At 43.1% G+C, this 17814-nt stretch overlaps 1 protein-coding gene across 1 annotated transcript in view; it reads left to right on the forward strand.

Moving 5' to 3' along the window:
• Window positions 1-10519: 10519 nt before the first annotated feature.
• CPZ (carboxypeptidase Z) overlaps window positions 10520-17814 on the forward strand; it is a 61065-nt gene continuing 53770 nt past the window's right edge. The window contains exon 1 of the mRNA XM_032767229.2: window positions 10520-10883. Coding sequence (XP_032623120.1) covers window positions 10796-10883 — 88 coding nt within the window. The 5' untranslated portion in view covers window positions 10520-10795. The remainder of the gene's footprint in view (window positions 10884-17814) is intronic.

Raw genomic sequence — 17814 nt, forward strand, 5'->3', positions numbered from 1 at the left:
TGCCATTGCTTCTCTGACACTGCTTGCCACTGTCTCTCTGCTGCTACTAGCCACTGCTGCTTGGTCCTCCCACAATGATTATGTTAAATGTTAGAACCCTGCACTCAGTGATTTCAGCAATTAGTGGGGAACTTCACGGCTAGTACAGTCTCTATGCTGTCTTTCACTGTCCTCACACAAGGCCTTGACGTTACCTCTGGGAATCACCAGCCTGAAACATGGACTTTCAGTTGAGTCCAATCAGCTCTATCATTGAATTCTGGAAAGGAGTCTTTGGGCAAAGTCTATGCTACCAGATAAGAACACCTGTCTCCCCCACCAACTCTCTCCTTCACTGGGATTTGGCATCCTTACCCCCTGGTTAGCAAGTGAGGTTCAGTTTAGGGTCACCCCCTAAATCAGGGCTTGCTTCTTTGTCCATATCAGCTATATTTTGCTTTTCCTGCAATTGAAGATCTGCCACTTTTTGTTCATGTTCAAACCACAGCTTGTTTTTCACTAATACCATTCTCACTGCTTCTGCTTCAGCAGCTGCGTCTGGGCAGGTGAGGGCAGATCCCCAGCTGTAATTTTTCAATCATACAATGTCACATCTGGATAACAAAGAGTGGCTTATTAGATTAGGATAAATACTGGATGATTGGAGGAGTAAGTGACTAGGCTGGTAATGGTTCCGGGTCACCCATCTCAGATGATGAGGATAACAATTTCTATTTCTGTAGCACATAGGAGCCCTAGATATGAAGCAGGACCCAACAAGAATGGTAGGGGAATGAAAAAAAACAATCCTATAGAAAAAGCAGCAAACAACCGTGTGGCACCTTATAGACTAACAGACATTTTGGAGCATGCGTGCATCTGACGAAGTGGGTATTCACCCACGAAAGCTCATGCTCCAAAACGTCTGTTAGTCTATAAGATGCCACAGGATTCTTTGCTGCTTTTACAGATCCAGACTAACATGGCTACCCCTCTGATACTTAATCCTATAGAAAGATATTGGGATTGGGGTATAAAGATTAGGATTGGTTACCTTAGAAAGGAGACAAATAAGAGGAATTCTGATAAAAGTACATAAAATAGTGAATGGCCTAGAGAAGGGACATTGGGAGCTTGTGCTCTCCCAGGCTCCCAAAAAAAGAATAAGGTGAAGGTGGCAAATTAAAAATTGATATAAGGAAATACTTCTACACAATGCATAGACTGTGGAATTCATTGCCACAGGTGGTTGTTGAGGGCAAGAATTTAGAAAGATTCACAGAGAGATTGGTCATTTGTACAGTAACAAGAATAATCCAAGTTATAATGGTTAATGCTAAGAAAAATTTGGAAGCAATATTAAATCTCATGCATTAGGGCTTAAGACAGTCTCGGTATTCTGGGTTAAGATGAGACCTCCATGGGAGCAGATTATCCCATTTCTGCCTATTGTGGGGTTTCTTGCATCTTCCTCTGAAGCATCCAGTACTAGCCACTGTTTGAGAAAGGATATGGACTAGATGAGCCTTTGGTCTGATCCAGTGTGACAATTCCTGTGTACCTATGACTATGTGGGTAAGAATGAATGGGGTAAATCAGAATGAGTCAAATCAGTGAGTGAAAGATGAGGCGGTGTCACGTGGGGGGTGGAGGTGTGTGAGAAACATATGGGAAGTGTGTTTTTGTGATGTGGGGAGTGTGCATGTTTGTGTGTAATAGTCGAGGTGCGAGCATGCGTCCACACACAAGAAAGTCGAGAATGTGTATGTGGGTGTGTAATGCATGAGAGTGACATAAGAGGTGTGAGCGAGTGAGAGACATAGAGAGTCTGTTCAGAGGTGTGCAGGAGTTGGGGGTGCCTGACCCTGAAGAAGGGAGACACCTGTATTTATGGTGGAGGTGGTGGGTAACAGATTTTTGCCTGGGCTAATTTGTTTTGTTGCCAACTTTTAAAGCTAATGAAATAGCAATAAAACTGTAGGAGCTTCCTGCAAACTGACAAAATCCACCAGACATGAGTATAACTGTTCCTGGGACTATCAGCAATTGATTCTCTCAGTCTTAAATGTACATTCCTACAATCCAGTCTCTTTGAGGGAAAGTGGGTATTTATTTATTTATGTTTTTTAGAGTTTAATTCTGACAACTGATTCCCCTCCTTACGCCTTAGGTCCCACCCACGCTGTGGGAAGTGCAATGCCTGGGTTACACTGTTTTCTACTTACCTTGAATGTGTTTTGAGCCATCCTGCACTGTGCCTTCAAGGGCAGACCAGGCCAGAGGGATGAATGTATATAAATGAGGGCAGAATTTGATCCACTGAGCTTAATTCCCCTAAATAAAAGGAAAGTGAACAAACTGTCTCACATTACATATTTAGTATAGTGCTTAGTATAATGGTGACATGGTCTCTGTTGGGGTCTCTAAGTGCTGCTGTAATACAGAATGCTGGCCCTTTAACTTTCTGAGTGTCAGATGCTCACAAGGCAAAGACAGTCAAACCAGGTACAGAATTTCTGTTAAAACACTGGGGCCCAGATTCTCAGCTAGTGTAAATGGGCAGAGGTCTGTTGAAGTCAGCTGAGGAGTTGGCCCTTTATTGTCTTCTGTTTGATACTGCTATATAGATCTCTTTCACTGCACATGACAGCTTGTCTGTTGGGACAGGCAAATGAACTACATACAACATTGTCATAAACAGATAGCTAAGGGTTAATGTTTCTTTTACCTGTAAAGGGTTAACAAAGGGACCCACACACCTGACCAGAGGACCAATCAGAAAACCAGATTTTTCAAAGTCAGGGAGGAATGTTTGTCTCTGTGTCTTTGTCTGGCTCTCAGCTATGAGAAGGGATCTTTTCTATCTGTAAGCTTCTAATCTTCAGTTTCAAAGTTGTAAGTACAAAGTGAAAAAACATAGGCTTTATTTTCTTTTTTGTATTTACGTGTGTAGTTGCTGGAATGTTTAAATGGATCTCTTTTGAATAAGGCTGTTTAATTCATATTTTTTCTTTTAAGCAATAGCCTGTGTATTTGTCAGCTTGTGAGAGATTCATATTTTAGTTTTCTTTCTTTTATATATAAAGTTTTCTTTTAAACTTGTTTGAGTTTTTCCTCTCCTGTGGTAGGCTAGGAACGAAGGGAGGGAAATTCTCTTGTGTGATTAGATCTACGGAGGGTGAAGCTCTGCAGAACCTAGGGCCATTGGGTGAGAGGGGAGAGAAGTAGAATCATTATTCTGTTTCCTTTGGTATTTGGTTGTCTCTTGTGAAGGAGAGAGCAGGCTTCTTGGGATTATATTGTAAAGAGGGTACAGTAATTCTCAGGTTACCCCAGAGAGGAAAATGTCTGGGGGGAGAGAGAGGGGAAGGAGTGGGTTATTTCCCTTTTTGGTAAGACTCAGGCTTCTGGCAGTCGTTGGGGTTCCCCAGGGAAGGGTTTGGGGAGACCAGAGGGAGCCAAAACCCCGGAATTTTTGGCTGGTGGCAGCAAGATCAAATCTGAGCTGGTAATTAAGCTTAGAGGGGTTCATGCAGGCACCCAGATTTCTGGACGCTAAGGTCCAGATTTGGGAATGCTTATGATAAACATACAATACCATTTTAAATGCATAAAATCTTTTTCAGAAAGAAAGTTGATCTAATGTAGTGGCTCCCCAGAATACTTCCTTTAGAGAAATAATTGATAGCTGTGGTTATTTCCAAAATAATCGGAATAAGTATTCCCAGAATGACAGGCAATCATTACTTTATTTTATTAGTATTTGACAATAGGGTCAAGTTGTTATAAAAACAAAAGCAGAGTTAATGCAGCTGCTGAAAGCTGGATACAGTGGTTTACAGAATGATTTGGGAGAACCCAATAAACTGGGCTTCTGTTTGCTGATCTGCTTAGCTGCTGAAAATGTATGTTACAGAATCTGTGGTATGTAAATATGTGCAGGGAACCTGAAAAATTGTATTACGGAGAGGAAAAAATAATCCAGGGAAGAAATTTGGTCCAGGCATAGTAATGGGAGACAATGGGAAGGACATCAGAAGGCACTATAGAAAAAGCAGTGGGACATAGGAAAGCTTTTAGGAGCCACACATTTAGGGATCAGTTCTGCAACCCTTACTCACCTTGAATAGTATTGAAATGAACACTTCTAATCATGTGATCAGGGGCCACTCGAGGTGAGTAAGGGTTGTAGATTTTGCCCTTTTAACTGGTGGAAACTAAGAGATTTAATGGGGAAAAAATCAACAGTTCTAGAGGCAATTTGGGCCAAATTCAACCATCAAATAAAATCTGAGCAACCCCATCAGTTTCAGGGAGCTTACCAGGGCTAAAGTGGAACTCTTTTAGAATGGAGCATACCCAGAGATGATCGGAAAAGAGCCATACGAATGGAATGCCTCTCCCTAGAATTTTTTTTTGATTAATTGCTTATGACCTTTGTTGTAGTTATCACACATGTCTATGGTGCACTTCACTATAGTGTTTTGGTACCCAGCATGGATCTTGCATTCCTCAGATCTAGAAGGAAGTATTGGAGCAGCAAGGAAGCAGGAGATGTTCATGTAAATGTCTCCTGCCTCTGCACATCTAGGGAGCAACAGGAATTCCTATTCTGCTGATCCCCAGAACCTACCTGGTTGCCTCACCCATTCCAAATTCCATGAGGAATCATGTGCTTCAGCAGAAGCTAGTGGTATTTTCTTGTCCTGTTGGACCCTCCTGTGGGCTTATCTGTGGGAGGAGGTAGTTACCCTTTGATTACATTACCATACTGTGCCGTATTTTACTTACAATTATATTTGATAGTCATCAGTGTGAGTCAGTCTACTATGATTAGAGGGCTTGATTCTCTGTTAGGCCAAGATCCACTCAGCACTACAGGGATGTTCTACACCCTGCAAGCAGGTTATTGTCCCCAAAGGACCATATGCTAGCTGGTGCGCAGCATGCTCTGGCCACACCCCTTCCATGCCCCTTTTGTGATCATTACTATAATCAAAATTCAAGATTCAAAAGTGTTAAAGTGACCCTGTCGCTATACAACACTAAACAGTTAAACATGGCTCAGGGTTTCAAATACAGAGACCTCAGCCTGCTTAGTGCCAAGGCAAACACATAATTAAACATCATTTAAACCTTTTTATTAAAGATACAAAAAAGAAGGAAAAACAGTTAAAGTATGTGAAATATGAAGTATTAGATAAAGGCTTTTGTTTTAACAATACTCCTTATTCCCTTTGCCTTTAGCGGTAAAGAGTTTCTATAAAGAAAACATCATTGTTTTGGGGGGAAAGAGGAAAAGTAGGCTGAGATGGGCTGGAGCTGTTGTCATTGCTACTGTTATTGTTGTTAAAGTCCAGCCCACTTGTAAGAAGACCAAACAAGACAAACACACACAAAAGGGAAAAGAGAACAGTGAAGAGAGAAACACAGATTCCATCTCCGGTGCTGACTCTCACTTGCAACCTCGCTGCTGGAAAAACATTGACACAGCATATGGTCTTAGCCACTTTGAAACCTGGCAAAGTCATACTTGCATTGGGCTGTTTAGGGCATTGCTTTTAATTGCCTTACTTGTCACAGGCTCACAGGAGTGTAGCAAAATATACAGACCTGGCTGGCTAGGACAGGATCTTATTAGACAGAAGGCAAAAGGAAAGGGAAAGGAGAGAGAAGAAATAAAGTGTGGAAAGAAAAGGCCCTATGCAGGGGTGTGTGACAGCCACGTGGCATTTGGGATTTAGCAGAAGCTGATGGAGGTGACAATGACATCTGGGTTCTTTTCACTGGCCCAGTCTGATGAGGACATCATTCAGGATCAGGTCAACAAAGGCCCAATGATTCCATGTGGATCTCCAGGACCCAGAAGATGATAGGAATGGCAGCCATTATGGTAATGATTGCTCCTTCCCAGACCACTGTCTCCACCAACCAACCAGTTAATTTGCTTGTTCTCCTCCAAAGTTTTTTTTAGGATCTCAAAAGGCAGTGATGGTTGGAATAGCCCTTGGGCTCATTATTCTGCTGAACAATTAGGTTTAATTTTTGACACACCAATTATTGTCCATTGATTTAAGAATAAAAAAATGGTTATACTGGGTCAGACCAATGGTCCGTCTAGCTCAGTATCCTGTCGTCCAACCATGGCCAATGCCAGCTGCCCCAGAGGGAATGAACAGAACAGGTAATCATCAAGTGATCCATCCTCTGTCGCCCATTCCCAACTTCCAGCAAGCAGAGGCTAGGGACACTCAGAGCATGGGGTTGAGTCCCACGCCCCTCTTGTTTACCAGACATGACCTGAGTACAGTCCTTAAGTTATATCACTAGACTTTTTGCTTGGACTAACAAAACCTTTTGTTCCCTTTTCCCATCAACTTTTGTTATAGATGACTGGAACATTTTATAAACTTTTCTCCACTTTCCAACAGTTGGGGTAGCCCTAAGAGGCCCCAATTATTACAGCATTCCTCCCTCCCCCACCATCTCCTACACAGGGCAAGGAGAGGAAAGTAGCTTTACATCACCAGAGATCTCCCACAGAGCTGGGGAATTCTCACCTGGCTAGATATGGCCTATTCAAGGCTCTTGCATCACCATCATGGCACAGAAGGGCCAGAGCAGGAAAGAGAATCTGCCCCATAATGTTTATCCATTAACCTCTCTGCAGTCACAGGACAAAGGCGGATCAAGTGGGCTACGGATTGTTGTAATAAGCAATAAATCCAGTATCTCTGTTCAGTCTATTCTTTTTAGTGTCTAGCTGAGCAATACATTTAAGTGCCCAGGCTCATCTTTTTGAAAGTGTTGTGCTGTTCCCTTTGAGGATGAGGACTGCTAGGTCAGATATCACTTCATCCACCTTTTCTCTCTGCGTACAACTACACTGCATATTAGCCACTGTAGAGACATTTATGAAGTTACAGTCCTTGCCATATAGGCTTTACAAGCTGAAAGACAAAAAGGGAGGGAGTATGATGCCACATGTGAACAATGTGATCAGGGTACTCACAAAATCATTAGTCCCACATTGTTTTTGCTTCTTTTTTTCAAATTTTGGATGTATGTTCTAACTGTAACTACCTACTCGTAATTAATTAGTCAGTCATAAAACTGACTGTAACTATCCATATCATATAGCTGACTGTAACTAACTATGTTATACTGCCTCAAATGTCCAAGGGTTCACTCAGAAAGATACAGATAAATGCATCATTTAATTTTGAACAGATGATTAGCTTGTCTTCCTTTTATCACAGCATCAGGGAAGTTATTTTAGAACAGTGGCTCTCAACCTTTCCAGGCTACTGGACCCGCTTTCAGGAGGCTGATTTGTCTTGCCAACCCCCAAGTTACACCTCATTTAAAATCCACTTGCTTACAAAGTCAGACATAAAAATACAAAAACGTCACAGCACCATCTTACTGAAAAATGCTTCCTTTCTCATTTTTACCATGTAATTATAAAATAAATCAATTGGAATATAAACATTGTACTTATATTTCAATGTATTATATAGAGAGCAGTATAAACAAGTCATTGTATGAAATTTTAGTTTGCACTGACTTTGCTAGTGCTTTTTATGTAGCCCGTTGTAAAACTAGGCAAATATTTAGATGAGTTGATGTACCTCCTGGAAGACCTGTGTATACCCTCAGGGGTATGCATACTCCTGGTTGAGAATCACTGTTTTAGAAGTTATAGTTTATTAGCTGCTAAGGCCAGAAGGGACCATGATGATCAGCGAGGCTGATCTCCTGCAGAAAACAGGCCATAGAACTGATTGATGATTGGGCTGACAAATTAACCCTAACTGTAAGATCAACTGTAAAAAGTATGTGAAAGTTCATAAAATGTCACAATGACGCATAATAATAATAAATGTTCATGGGAAAAGGTACGTAAAGGAGACAGAAAATGTGAATTAGTCTAAACAAAAGAGGCCTGCTCAAATAACTGTATTAAAATCATGCTTAGTAAAAACAGAAGACGTGGAACTGGAAATTAAAGAACCAAAATTGGTGTGTTGACTATTAGACCTAAATGGTGGGCTAAATAACCAGGAAATGGGCTATTCCCCACCCACCACTCCCCTTGTGGGTCCTTAAAGAAAGAGACTTTGAGAACAATTGGAAGAACAGACCAATGCTATTGGAATGAGCTTCACCATCATGGCTGCCGCACCCACTGGCTCCTGGGACTCTGGACCTTCTTTGTCCTAATCCTCAGGGATGTCCTGACCAGACTGGGCCAGAGAGAGGGACCCAGACAACATCGCCACTCCTACTGGCTCCGGCTAAATCTCAAACACATCTGGGATGAAACAGGGTCAGACTTTAATAACAACTCCAGCCCATCTCAACTCATTTCTTCTCTTTTACCCAAAAGGACAGTTATTATCATTTTTAAAACCATCTCTGAGACTGGATTGTTCCTGCTAAAACTCTCTCCAGCTAAGGGAAAGGGAACAGGGGATGTTGTTAAAATGAAAGCCTTACTGAATACTTTCTATTTCAAATGCTTTCATTGTTTTTTCTTTCTTTTTTGCATCTTTAATAAAAGGTGAAAGGGATTTTTAATGGTGTGTTTGCCAAGGAATTAAGCAGCTGAGGTCTCTCTATACCAGGCCCAGGACTTTGTTTAACACTGTTTAATGTTGAAAAGTGACTGGGTTATGTTAACCCTTTAGCCCACATAACCTATCTAACTGAACTGAACAGACCTTCATCCAATACTTTCTCCATTAAACCCATAACTTCCATTTGAGCTATTGGCTGTTATAAATTGGAGGTGGTCCATTCCACTTTAATGACACTAACCTGCTTTTCACTAGCCAAGAATATAGCCCTACAAATTTTTCTAATGTAAACTTTTTAAGATGGGAACATAGGGACATAGGCCAGGAAAGAGTCTTTCAGTCTAGTCCCCTGCAACCCCATCATATAGTCCTGTTCATAAATTTATCAAAATCCATTTCAGGTTGTTTGCCTCACTCTTGCTATGGGAAGGCTGTGCCATAACCTCACTCCACTGATGGTTAGAAACCTTCTTCTAGTTCCCAGGTTACACTTACTTATGATCAGTGTAAAATATGTAAGGTATATTCTCAAGTTTAAAATAAAATTGGACTCAAAATAATTTAAAAGGGAAATTAATACAGATCTACACAGCAATTAAAACATTTTTTCTAGATTTTTTTCCAGTTTCTGGAAAAAGCAAATATGAAATATTCCTATAAAACACCTATCGACTTTTTAAAAAAATGTAAAGTAGCTTTTTTATTAAGCAAAACTGTATATGCATGAGGGATGTGCACAGAAGGAAGCTGGTCACTATTTTATAGCTTTGCATTCTAGCTGCATGGAAGAAATGGCATGGAGAAAGTGAATAAGAAAGTGTGTTTTACCCCTTCGTATAACACAAGAACCAGGGGGCACTCGATGAAATTAATAAGGAGCAGGTTTAAAACAAATACAAAGATGCACTTGTTCAGACAACACACGGTCAACATGTGGAGCTCATTGTCAGCGGATGTTGTGAAGGCCAAAATTATAAGTGGGCTCAAAAAAGAATTAGATAAATTCATTGAGGATAGGTCTATCAATTTAGGCAAGATAGCCACAGACACAACTGCCTGCTCTGGGTATCCCTAAACTTCTGATTTCCAGCACCTAGGACTAAGCCAGAGGGGTTGGATCACTTTATAATTGCCCTGTTCTGTTCATTCTCTCTGAAGCATCTGGCACTAACTGCTGTTGGAAGACAGGATATGAGTAGGGTGACCATATGTCTTGTTTTGGCCAGGACAGTCCCTTTTCAACGCCCTTTCCTGGCTGTCTCAACTGCTTTGGCAAAACTGGGCATTTGTCCCATTTGCTCTTGCTAATTGATCATCAGCATTTGGCAAGAACAAATGGGACAAATGCCCAGTTTTGCCAAAAAAGCCCCCCTGGCAGGAACTTGTGGGGTTGGCGGAGGATGACACCAGCCCCATGTGTGTCTGGGGACCGGCCCTGGATGAGGGTGAGGTCAGGGTAGGGACTGACATCAGCCCCCTGTGGGGTGTGATGCAGGGCTCAGGCTAACCCTGCGCTGTGGGGGGTGGGGGGGGGGAGGGAAGAGGGAAGGAAGGAAGCCCTTGGGGGCTAGCCCCAGGTAGTGTTCCATTTTCCTTTTTGGGAAATATGTTCTCCCTAGATACTGGGCTAGATGGACCATTGGTCTGATCTATTACCGCTGTTCTTATAGGTAACCACATCAAGGCTCTGCATTGTTTAATGTGCATTCTGTTTTAAATATGTAATTAGTCTAGCACATGAAATATCATTTGTGGGAAGATAGTTACAGGACGGGAGTCCACTGTGTTTCCTCTCTCTTTTAATCGGTGCCTTCCCAGGCAGTTACTTTCAGCAAGCTCTTGTGTCACACACTGGAGGGAAGTTCTCAGGTCCCTTGGGAGCTCTGCTGTACAAAGAGCAAACGCTGGAGGGACCCTCACTCAAGGAGCAGGCGCCTGGATTCTTGTGGGACCCCCCTGAAGCTTTTAACAAAATCAAACGCGAGCCTGCCAAGGGGGAGGGGCCTCTCCCTCCTGTCTTAAAACCCTTTGCTTTCAAAACACTAAGGCCAACTGTAATATGATTCCTGGACCGTATATCCTGTAAGACGTGGGCATGCACTTGCATTGCACTGATTTCCTTTCCAGCTTGGAAAGAGAGAGCGAACGAGCGCGCGGCGTGGAAGCTCAAAGTGGAGAAACTCCTCCAGCAGCTAGTGCCACATCACTATCCTGACTGCACATAAAGGAGCTCCAGCATGCTTCTGAAGCTCCTGCTGCTGCTAAGTGCCCTGGTTAGGGTCACTGAGCCTGTCCCACGCTGTGAACCTGGCCAGGAAACTTTAGGTAAGGCTAAAAACTAACAAGCCCCCCTTCATTCCTTTCCCTCAGCCCTGCTTCTGGAGGTAAACAGACAGGGAGCAAACTTCAGGCTGAGGGAGGGGGAGAAATGAACAACTCCTTCTCCCCCCCGATGTGGGGATCGGATTGCTCTTTGGAAGGACACACAAACTGCCAATGCTAGGAACGTGTTTATGTTCTAAGCACGAGTGAGAAGGAAGCCAACTGTGTTGCTTTGTAATAGAGAACCAAGTATCTGATGATGGTGGATGTAAAATGTTTTCCCCTCAGCATTTCATAGAGCATGTGTGGCTGTGTCTCTTTGTTGAAGTACTTACAAAGTTACAATTGATAGGACTACAGTGACCAGATAACAAATGTGAAAAATTGGGACACGTTTTTTCCGGGAGGGGGGTATAGTTGCTTATATAAGACAAAGCCCCCAATATTGGGATAGTCCTGATAATAGGACCCTCTAATTCCTGCTTTGGGGAACACAGAAGATTCTCTCTCGCTATGGCCTTTCTTTCTAGGAAAGTGAGCCTCAGATTGTTGGAAGATGAACTTTCGATCTGGTGTGTGTTTTTGTGCTTATGAAAATCTTCTCACATTTACTTTTTGGTTGCTTATTAAGTCCAAAGGAACTTTTATCTAGTCCAAATGAATTGTATGAAGAGCTAAGTGTGCTGGATAGCTGTAGATTTTAGCATGTTATAACTTATACAAAGTTTGGATAGATTGATTTGATAGACACTTTTATACACACTGAAATAAAAGCTAGATTTATATAGGAGCACTTGGTTAAAATGAAATGAAACCTTTTATTTCAGAAACTAAAGTTACACTTAAAACTGACCAGTGCTGAAAAACTTCAGTAGCATTTAAAAAATGTATGCGGTGTTTTATTCATTTATTTTAAAATTAGCTTAATTCTGATTTCATGTACATGGGCATAAATACAGAGTCATTCTAGTGGAACCAATAGTTACACCAAAGAAAACCCAAAGGTAAGGGAGTGGAAATTACATCCGATGGATTTCAATTTAAAATGGTTCATAAAAGACATTATATTTTGTTTTATAACTGGGAATTTGTCAGAGGAGGAAGGAAGTTAACCTGAAATTGACCTAAATGTTACCCACAGAAGTTCAGCTACAATTTGAGTTTTTAAATATAACCCATAGATTCTATTCTGAGGCTGAAATGGCAGACACTACAATTAATGGGCGATGCTGCATACAATCTGTCAGTGCAGCTTTCACAAACCTCAAAGTGAGGTCTACCATAGACTGAAGGGGGTTATTTTTGTATCATGTTGCCCAAAGATAAGTATCACAGAATATTCAGAGCTAGTTATGGGAAGAGACTATATAGGGTACAGTATACAATTTCTTTGTAGGATCTGATTATGCTCCAATTAAAGTCACTTGGAGTTTTGCCATTGACTTCAGTGTGGGCAAGCATGATACAAAAAATTCAACTGGCAGCACGGGCCTGCAAAACGCCTTCACTGCAGCAGAACTGCCACCTTTCTGAGTAGAAGGGGAAGGTAGTTGTGGTCAGGCTCACAGATTATGCACAACCTGCATGTGGTGATCTAGGCTATGCACCAGCCCTGATTAGGGCAATGCAGATGGGTGGTAGAGACGGAAAAGGAACTGGCCAATGGGTCCAAAGTAAGATGGTTTTAGTTCCCTATGGAGGGGCATATGAGGGAGTTGCATCTGCCACTGGCAAAGGAGTAGAGCATTAGCCTGGAATTCTAGAGACCTGGATACCATCACTGGCTCTGCCTCTGATCTTTTTTTGTGACCTTGGACAAGTTTCTGTGCCTCCATTTGCCCATCTGTAAATTGGGAATAAGCTAGACCAAGAACAAGACAGGGAGTTGAGAGGAACAGATTCCGTTCTGGCACACAGCCTGTTTCCCGGAGGGTCGTGGATAATGCCCTAGCTAAATGGTATATTTCACTTGTAACTGGAATACATCACTTTATCATTAGTGTCTGCAAAAATAAAAACAAAACAGAGGCAGTCTGCAATCCACATAGCTTAAAATACTAAAAAGTGGATGATTTCCTTGGAGATTGAGCCAGCTCTGCTATTGAGACACTATAGGCAATAAAGCTTTAGGGGGCAAATTAATGAAGATAATATGTTTACTAAGAATGAGGTATTCAAAAGTTCTCAGCATTGTCCTAACTCTGCTCCCAGTGAAGTAAATGGGAGCTTTAACAGCTTCAGTGGGAACAGAGTTAGGGCAATGCTGAACATTTCTGAAAAGCCCATCCTAAATGGTTATTTATGAGTGCAGCTGAGCTGTGAGAGGCATACATTTTGCAATTTGGCTCTAGCAAAAACTTTGCTCATCCAAATACCTAGTGCTACTGCTGAGAATATATAAAATATTTAGGTGGATAGGAAGGAGTCTTCGTGTATTTGAAGAAAATGGAACTGCTATCTTCGCAGCTGTCTCTGGTGCCACCTAGCGGTTAAAGGGCAGAATTGTGTTAGATATTGTTATCACAATTTGTGATAAAAAATATCTAAAGTTGTTACGCACCTAAGCAGGAGATTTCCAAAGGAGATTTAGGGATCCAGATCCCACTGACTTTCAGAGAAAACTTCCCCCACAAATCTATATTCAGGTATCTCACTATTAACAATATGCCAGACATATCCTACAGATAACCTTGTCCAGCTGTGCCAGAACATTCACATTCACACTTCAGAAAGCTTAGTTAAATAATAAACTTGGACAGCCAGGGCCAATTTAACTTTGCTCCTGATATCAAAAACAGTTGTCCCCCCCCAATGACCCTTTCCAGCGCAGAGAAGGCAGGTAAAACCAAATATTTTTGGAACTATATTTTATCTCTACAAAATGTTTTCAAAACATATATTTCTCTATGGACCTAATTCAAAGTCCATAGGGTTTGGAAAAGGCCCTATCTCTGTGTGTGAATGAATGTACATATAGTACACATGAATAATGATTTATCTGCCTTAGGTATTTCTAAAACTACTTTTCCCTTGATAGCTGTATCTACACACATACAGATGAAAACATGCAAAAACAAACGCTAATGCTAAAGTTATGAACTCAAACATACTTAAGTTAATGGGCCAAATTCTGGTCTTGGTTACACATGTTCAAATTTGGAGTATTTCATTGATTCATTTGAGTTATGCTGGATTTATACCACTATAACTCAGAGGAGAATTTGGCCCAATAATTCTACATCAATATTAACCCAGCCACAGTGGACATCCCATGCAATATATGGTATAGATCAGTGGTCCCCAACCTTTTTGTGGCCAGTAGCACATTCATGTTTTCAGAAGAGTGTGGCGGGCGCCAACAATTTTTCAAGGCTTATTTTGTATTTTTACATTAAATAATATGAAAAACATCGTATTTAATATTACATAATATATTAATCCAGAGAGATGAGAGAAGCCACGAGGACAGAGAACACAAGTGCCCGCAGCCCCAGAGTACTCTGTCCTCAGCAGGTGTAGGACCCCAGCTTCTCTCCTCTGCTGGGCACTAGGCGGGCCCCGTGCCTGCCAGGGACAGAGAACACTGGCGCCCGCAGCCTGCAACCCCAGAGTTCTCCATCCCCGGCAGGCACAGGACCGCAGCTTCTCTCCAGCTTAAACCACAGCCCTGCGCCTGCCGGGGACCGAGAACACCAGCTCCCACAGTCTGCAGCCCCAGAGTTCTCTGTCTCCGGCCGGCGCGGAGCCACAGCTTCTCTCCCCTGCTGGGCACAAGGCAGGCCCCATGCCTGCCGGGATCAGAGAACACTGTGCCCGCAGCCTGAGTTCTCTGTCCCCGGCAGACGTGGGTCTGCAGCTTCTCTACCCTGCTGGGCACTAGATGGGCACACATAAATGCCCCAGCAGGTGCCATGGCACCTGCGGGCACCGCGTTGGGGACCACTAGTATAGATTAAATAAAATAAATAGTAATATATTATGGTTTACATTTAACAAGGAAAGCAGGAATAGAAACTACTACTATATGGGTAAGTTGCCTGATAGGGAAATCTTAATTTCCAAACAGATCCTTTTCTGCTGAATTTTTTATATGATTTCAGCCCAGTGACGACGTTTTCCTCTGAATGTTTATACAAAGTTGGGTCATGGATTTTTGAATTACACCTTGTGACCGTGTACAAGGTCACTCCTTAGCCCAGGGTTCAGGCAGCAGCCAGTTAACCCTGACCTATTAGGTGAAGCAGATTAAAGGGCTGCCTGGGAGAACGCAATGGGGGAAAATAGCTGAGTATGAGCTGCACCGGTGCCCTCAGGTTTGTAGAGCTGTGGGAAATGCCCAATGGTGAATGTGGCTGTTGCCTTGGTTTGCTACTATTGTGCTAATTTGAACTTTGTATAAGTTCCCATAAATGGGTCGCTGAGGGGAAGGGACCCAGACTGGCTGATTGGCCATCTGACTGTTTATTTGGGCTGGGAAAATGACACCAGATCTCATATGGTAGAGAACATGGGCAGCTCACGACACACCTGTTAATGCATCCCAGAATCACGTTTGCTTTTTTTGCAACAGCGTTACACTGTTGACTCATATGTAGCTTGTGGTCCACTATAACTCCTAGATCCCTTTCTGCTGTACTCCTTCCTAGACAGTCTGTTCCCATTCTGTATGTGTGAAACTGATTTTTCCTTTGTAAGTGGAGCACTTTGCATTTGTCTTTATTAAACTTCATCCTGTTTACCTCAGACCATTGCTCCAATTTGTCCAGATTATTTTGAATTTTGACCCTATCCTCCAAAGCAGTTGCAATCCCTCCTAGTTTGGTATCATCTGCAAACTTAATAAGAGTACTTTCTATGCCAATAGCTAAGTTGTTGATGAAGATATTGAACAGAGCCGGTCCCAAAACAGACCCCTGCAGAACCCCACTCGTTATATCTTTCCAGCAGGATTGAGAACCATTAGTAACTACTCTCTGAGTACGGTTATCCATCCAGTTATGCACCCACCTTATAGTAGCTCCATCTAAGTTGTATTTGCCGAGTTTATCGATAAGAATATCATGCAAGACCATATCAAATGCCTTACTAAGGTCTAGGTATACCACATCCACCGCTTCTCCCTTATCCACAAGACTCATTATCCTATCAAAGAAAGCTATCAGATTAGTTTGACACGATTTGTTTTTTACAAATCCTCCTCTGTCTTGTGAACCGGGGACCCCCTGGAGTCCAAGGAGCAGGGGTGGATATATTGTCCCTATAGACCTGAGCGCGGAAGGGGCCCTGACTAAGATGGGACCGGAAGATGATCAGGAAGAGTACTTGGAGATATTTTACACCAGTGGCCCCAGGGTCAATGGTCCCTCCAGCTGGCCCCTGTCTGACAGGAGGCTCAGGCAGCATATAGGGCCTAAGACTGCACAATGGTCAGGGATTATAGAGCCCTTAAGATGCTATTTTGAACCAGCTGGGTCTCACTGTAGAGGGTTACCACCAACAGTACCAGGCTGAAGCCTTCACCCTGGGCTACAGTGCAATGCCTCCTAGACTTTTGCTGCTGGTGGCTAATGCCAGAATCTGAGTTCCCCAGGGAAATCATCGAGCACATGGTTCTCAAACCATTCTGTCATATCATGCCACTGGGACCCTGGGAGTGAATTTACTGGAATGGAGCAGACAAACTGGAGACCGCGTGTGTTTGGTTGAGAACTTTTCGAAGGCTGAACTAGATTGTGGGTCACCTGCCTGACCTGAATCAGGAGAAGTGGGTCCACTGGCTTCCCCGTGCAAGGTGTTGGTGTCATGAAAGAGGAGACAATGCAAGGATTTGAGAGGCTCATGGGAAGGCTGTTCCATAGGCTGGGACAGCCCCCCACTAGAGCTCCTCCTCCTTTGGGACAATGATTCCCAACGGGTACGTTGGGTGAGGATTAAAGGGGCCCATGAGAGAAGGGGAGCAGAGAGGAGCTGCAGAAGCTGCTTCCTGGCTGACAGCCAATACCGACCAGAGGGGTACTGGTACAACCCTAGAGACAGGAAGGAGCCCAGATCTGCTTCAGCTGTGGGTGGGAGGGCCATGGCTACAACTCCTGCACTGTTATGGAATGTGATGATGTCATATCCTGCTTCTCCAAGACCTCAGCACTCCTCAGGGAGCTCAGTGCTCTAGTTATCCCCATTACAGTCAATGGGGTTGGTTGACTCCAGATCTGGCCAGACATTTTTCCATGAACAGCTATTGAGACCCAACTTCCCAAGGATTGGGTGTTGAGGGTGTTGCTGATAGGTTGTGTTTATGGGAATTTCCAGCTGAACGCCACTATCCAACTTAAATTATCCATAAACAGGAGAGCGGTGAAGTTAGTGGCTGGGGCAAAAGAACTGTCATATCCAGTGGTTCTGGGTCAGGCCTGGGGGCCGGTAATGGGCCTGCTACAGGAGGCAAACCAATCCTGCCTGATTCCATCCCACAGGAGGAGGCTGATGTACTGCTTGGGAAGAGCTTCCTCTTTGTTGATCCTGACCTAATACCCTAATGTAGAAAACCCATAAGGAGAATCTTGCCCAGAAGTGAATTCTGCTACCACATAAGATCTGAGGAGGTGGGCCCATAAATCCACTGCCACCCACTGTGGTTCGAATCCCCTGTGGGTAACCCTGCAGAGGTCAGACTCCTAGATACCACAGGCTAGGGCAACTCAAGGTCCCAGGGGCCCTACAGACCCTGATCCAGTGCAACAAATATAGAAGGACACAGTGACCCAGAGTAATTTGGACACCCCTGATAGATCCACACAAGGGTTATTACCTTTGGTGACCCTGTTGATGGATAATTAGTCTCTCACCAACTCCAGTGATTTTGTGCAAGAACAAATGCTGGAATGTAGCTGTTTGTGTGGGCATCTAGCCAGGGTGAACAGGACCCTAGTGGATG

This window comes from Chelonoidis abingdonii, chromosome 5, assembly GCF_003597395.2.
Source record: "Chelonoidis abingdonii isolate Lonesome George chromosome 5, CheloAbing_2.0, whole genome shotgun sequence".
Taxonomy (NCBI): Eukaryota; Metazoa; Chordata; order Testudines; family Testudinidae; genus Chelonoidis; species Chelonoidis abingdonii.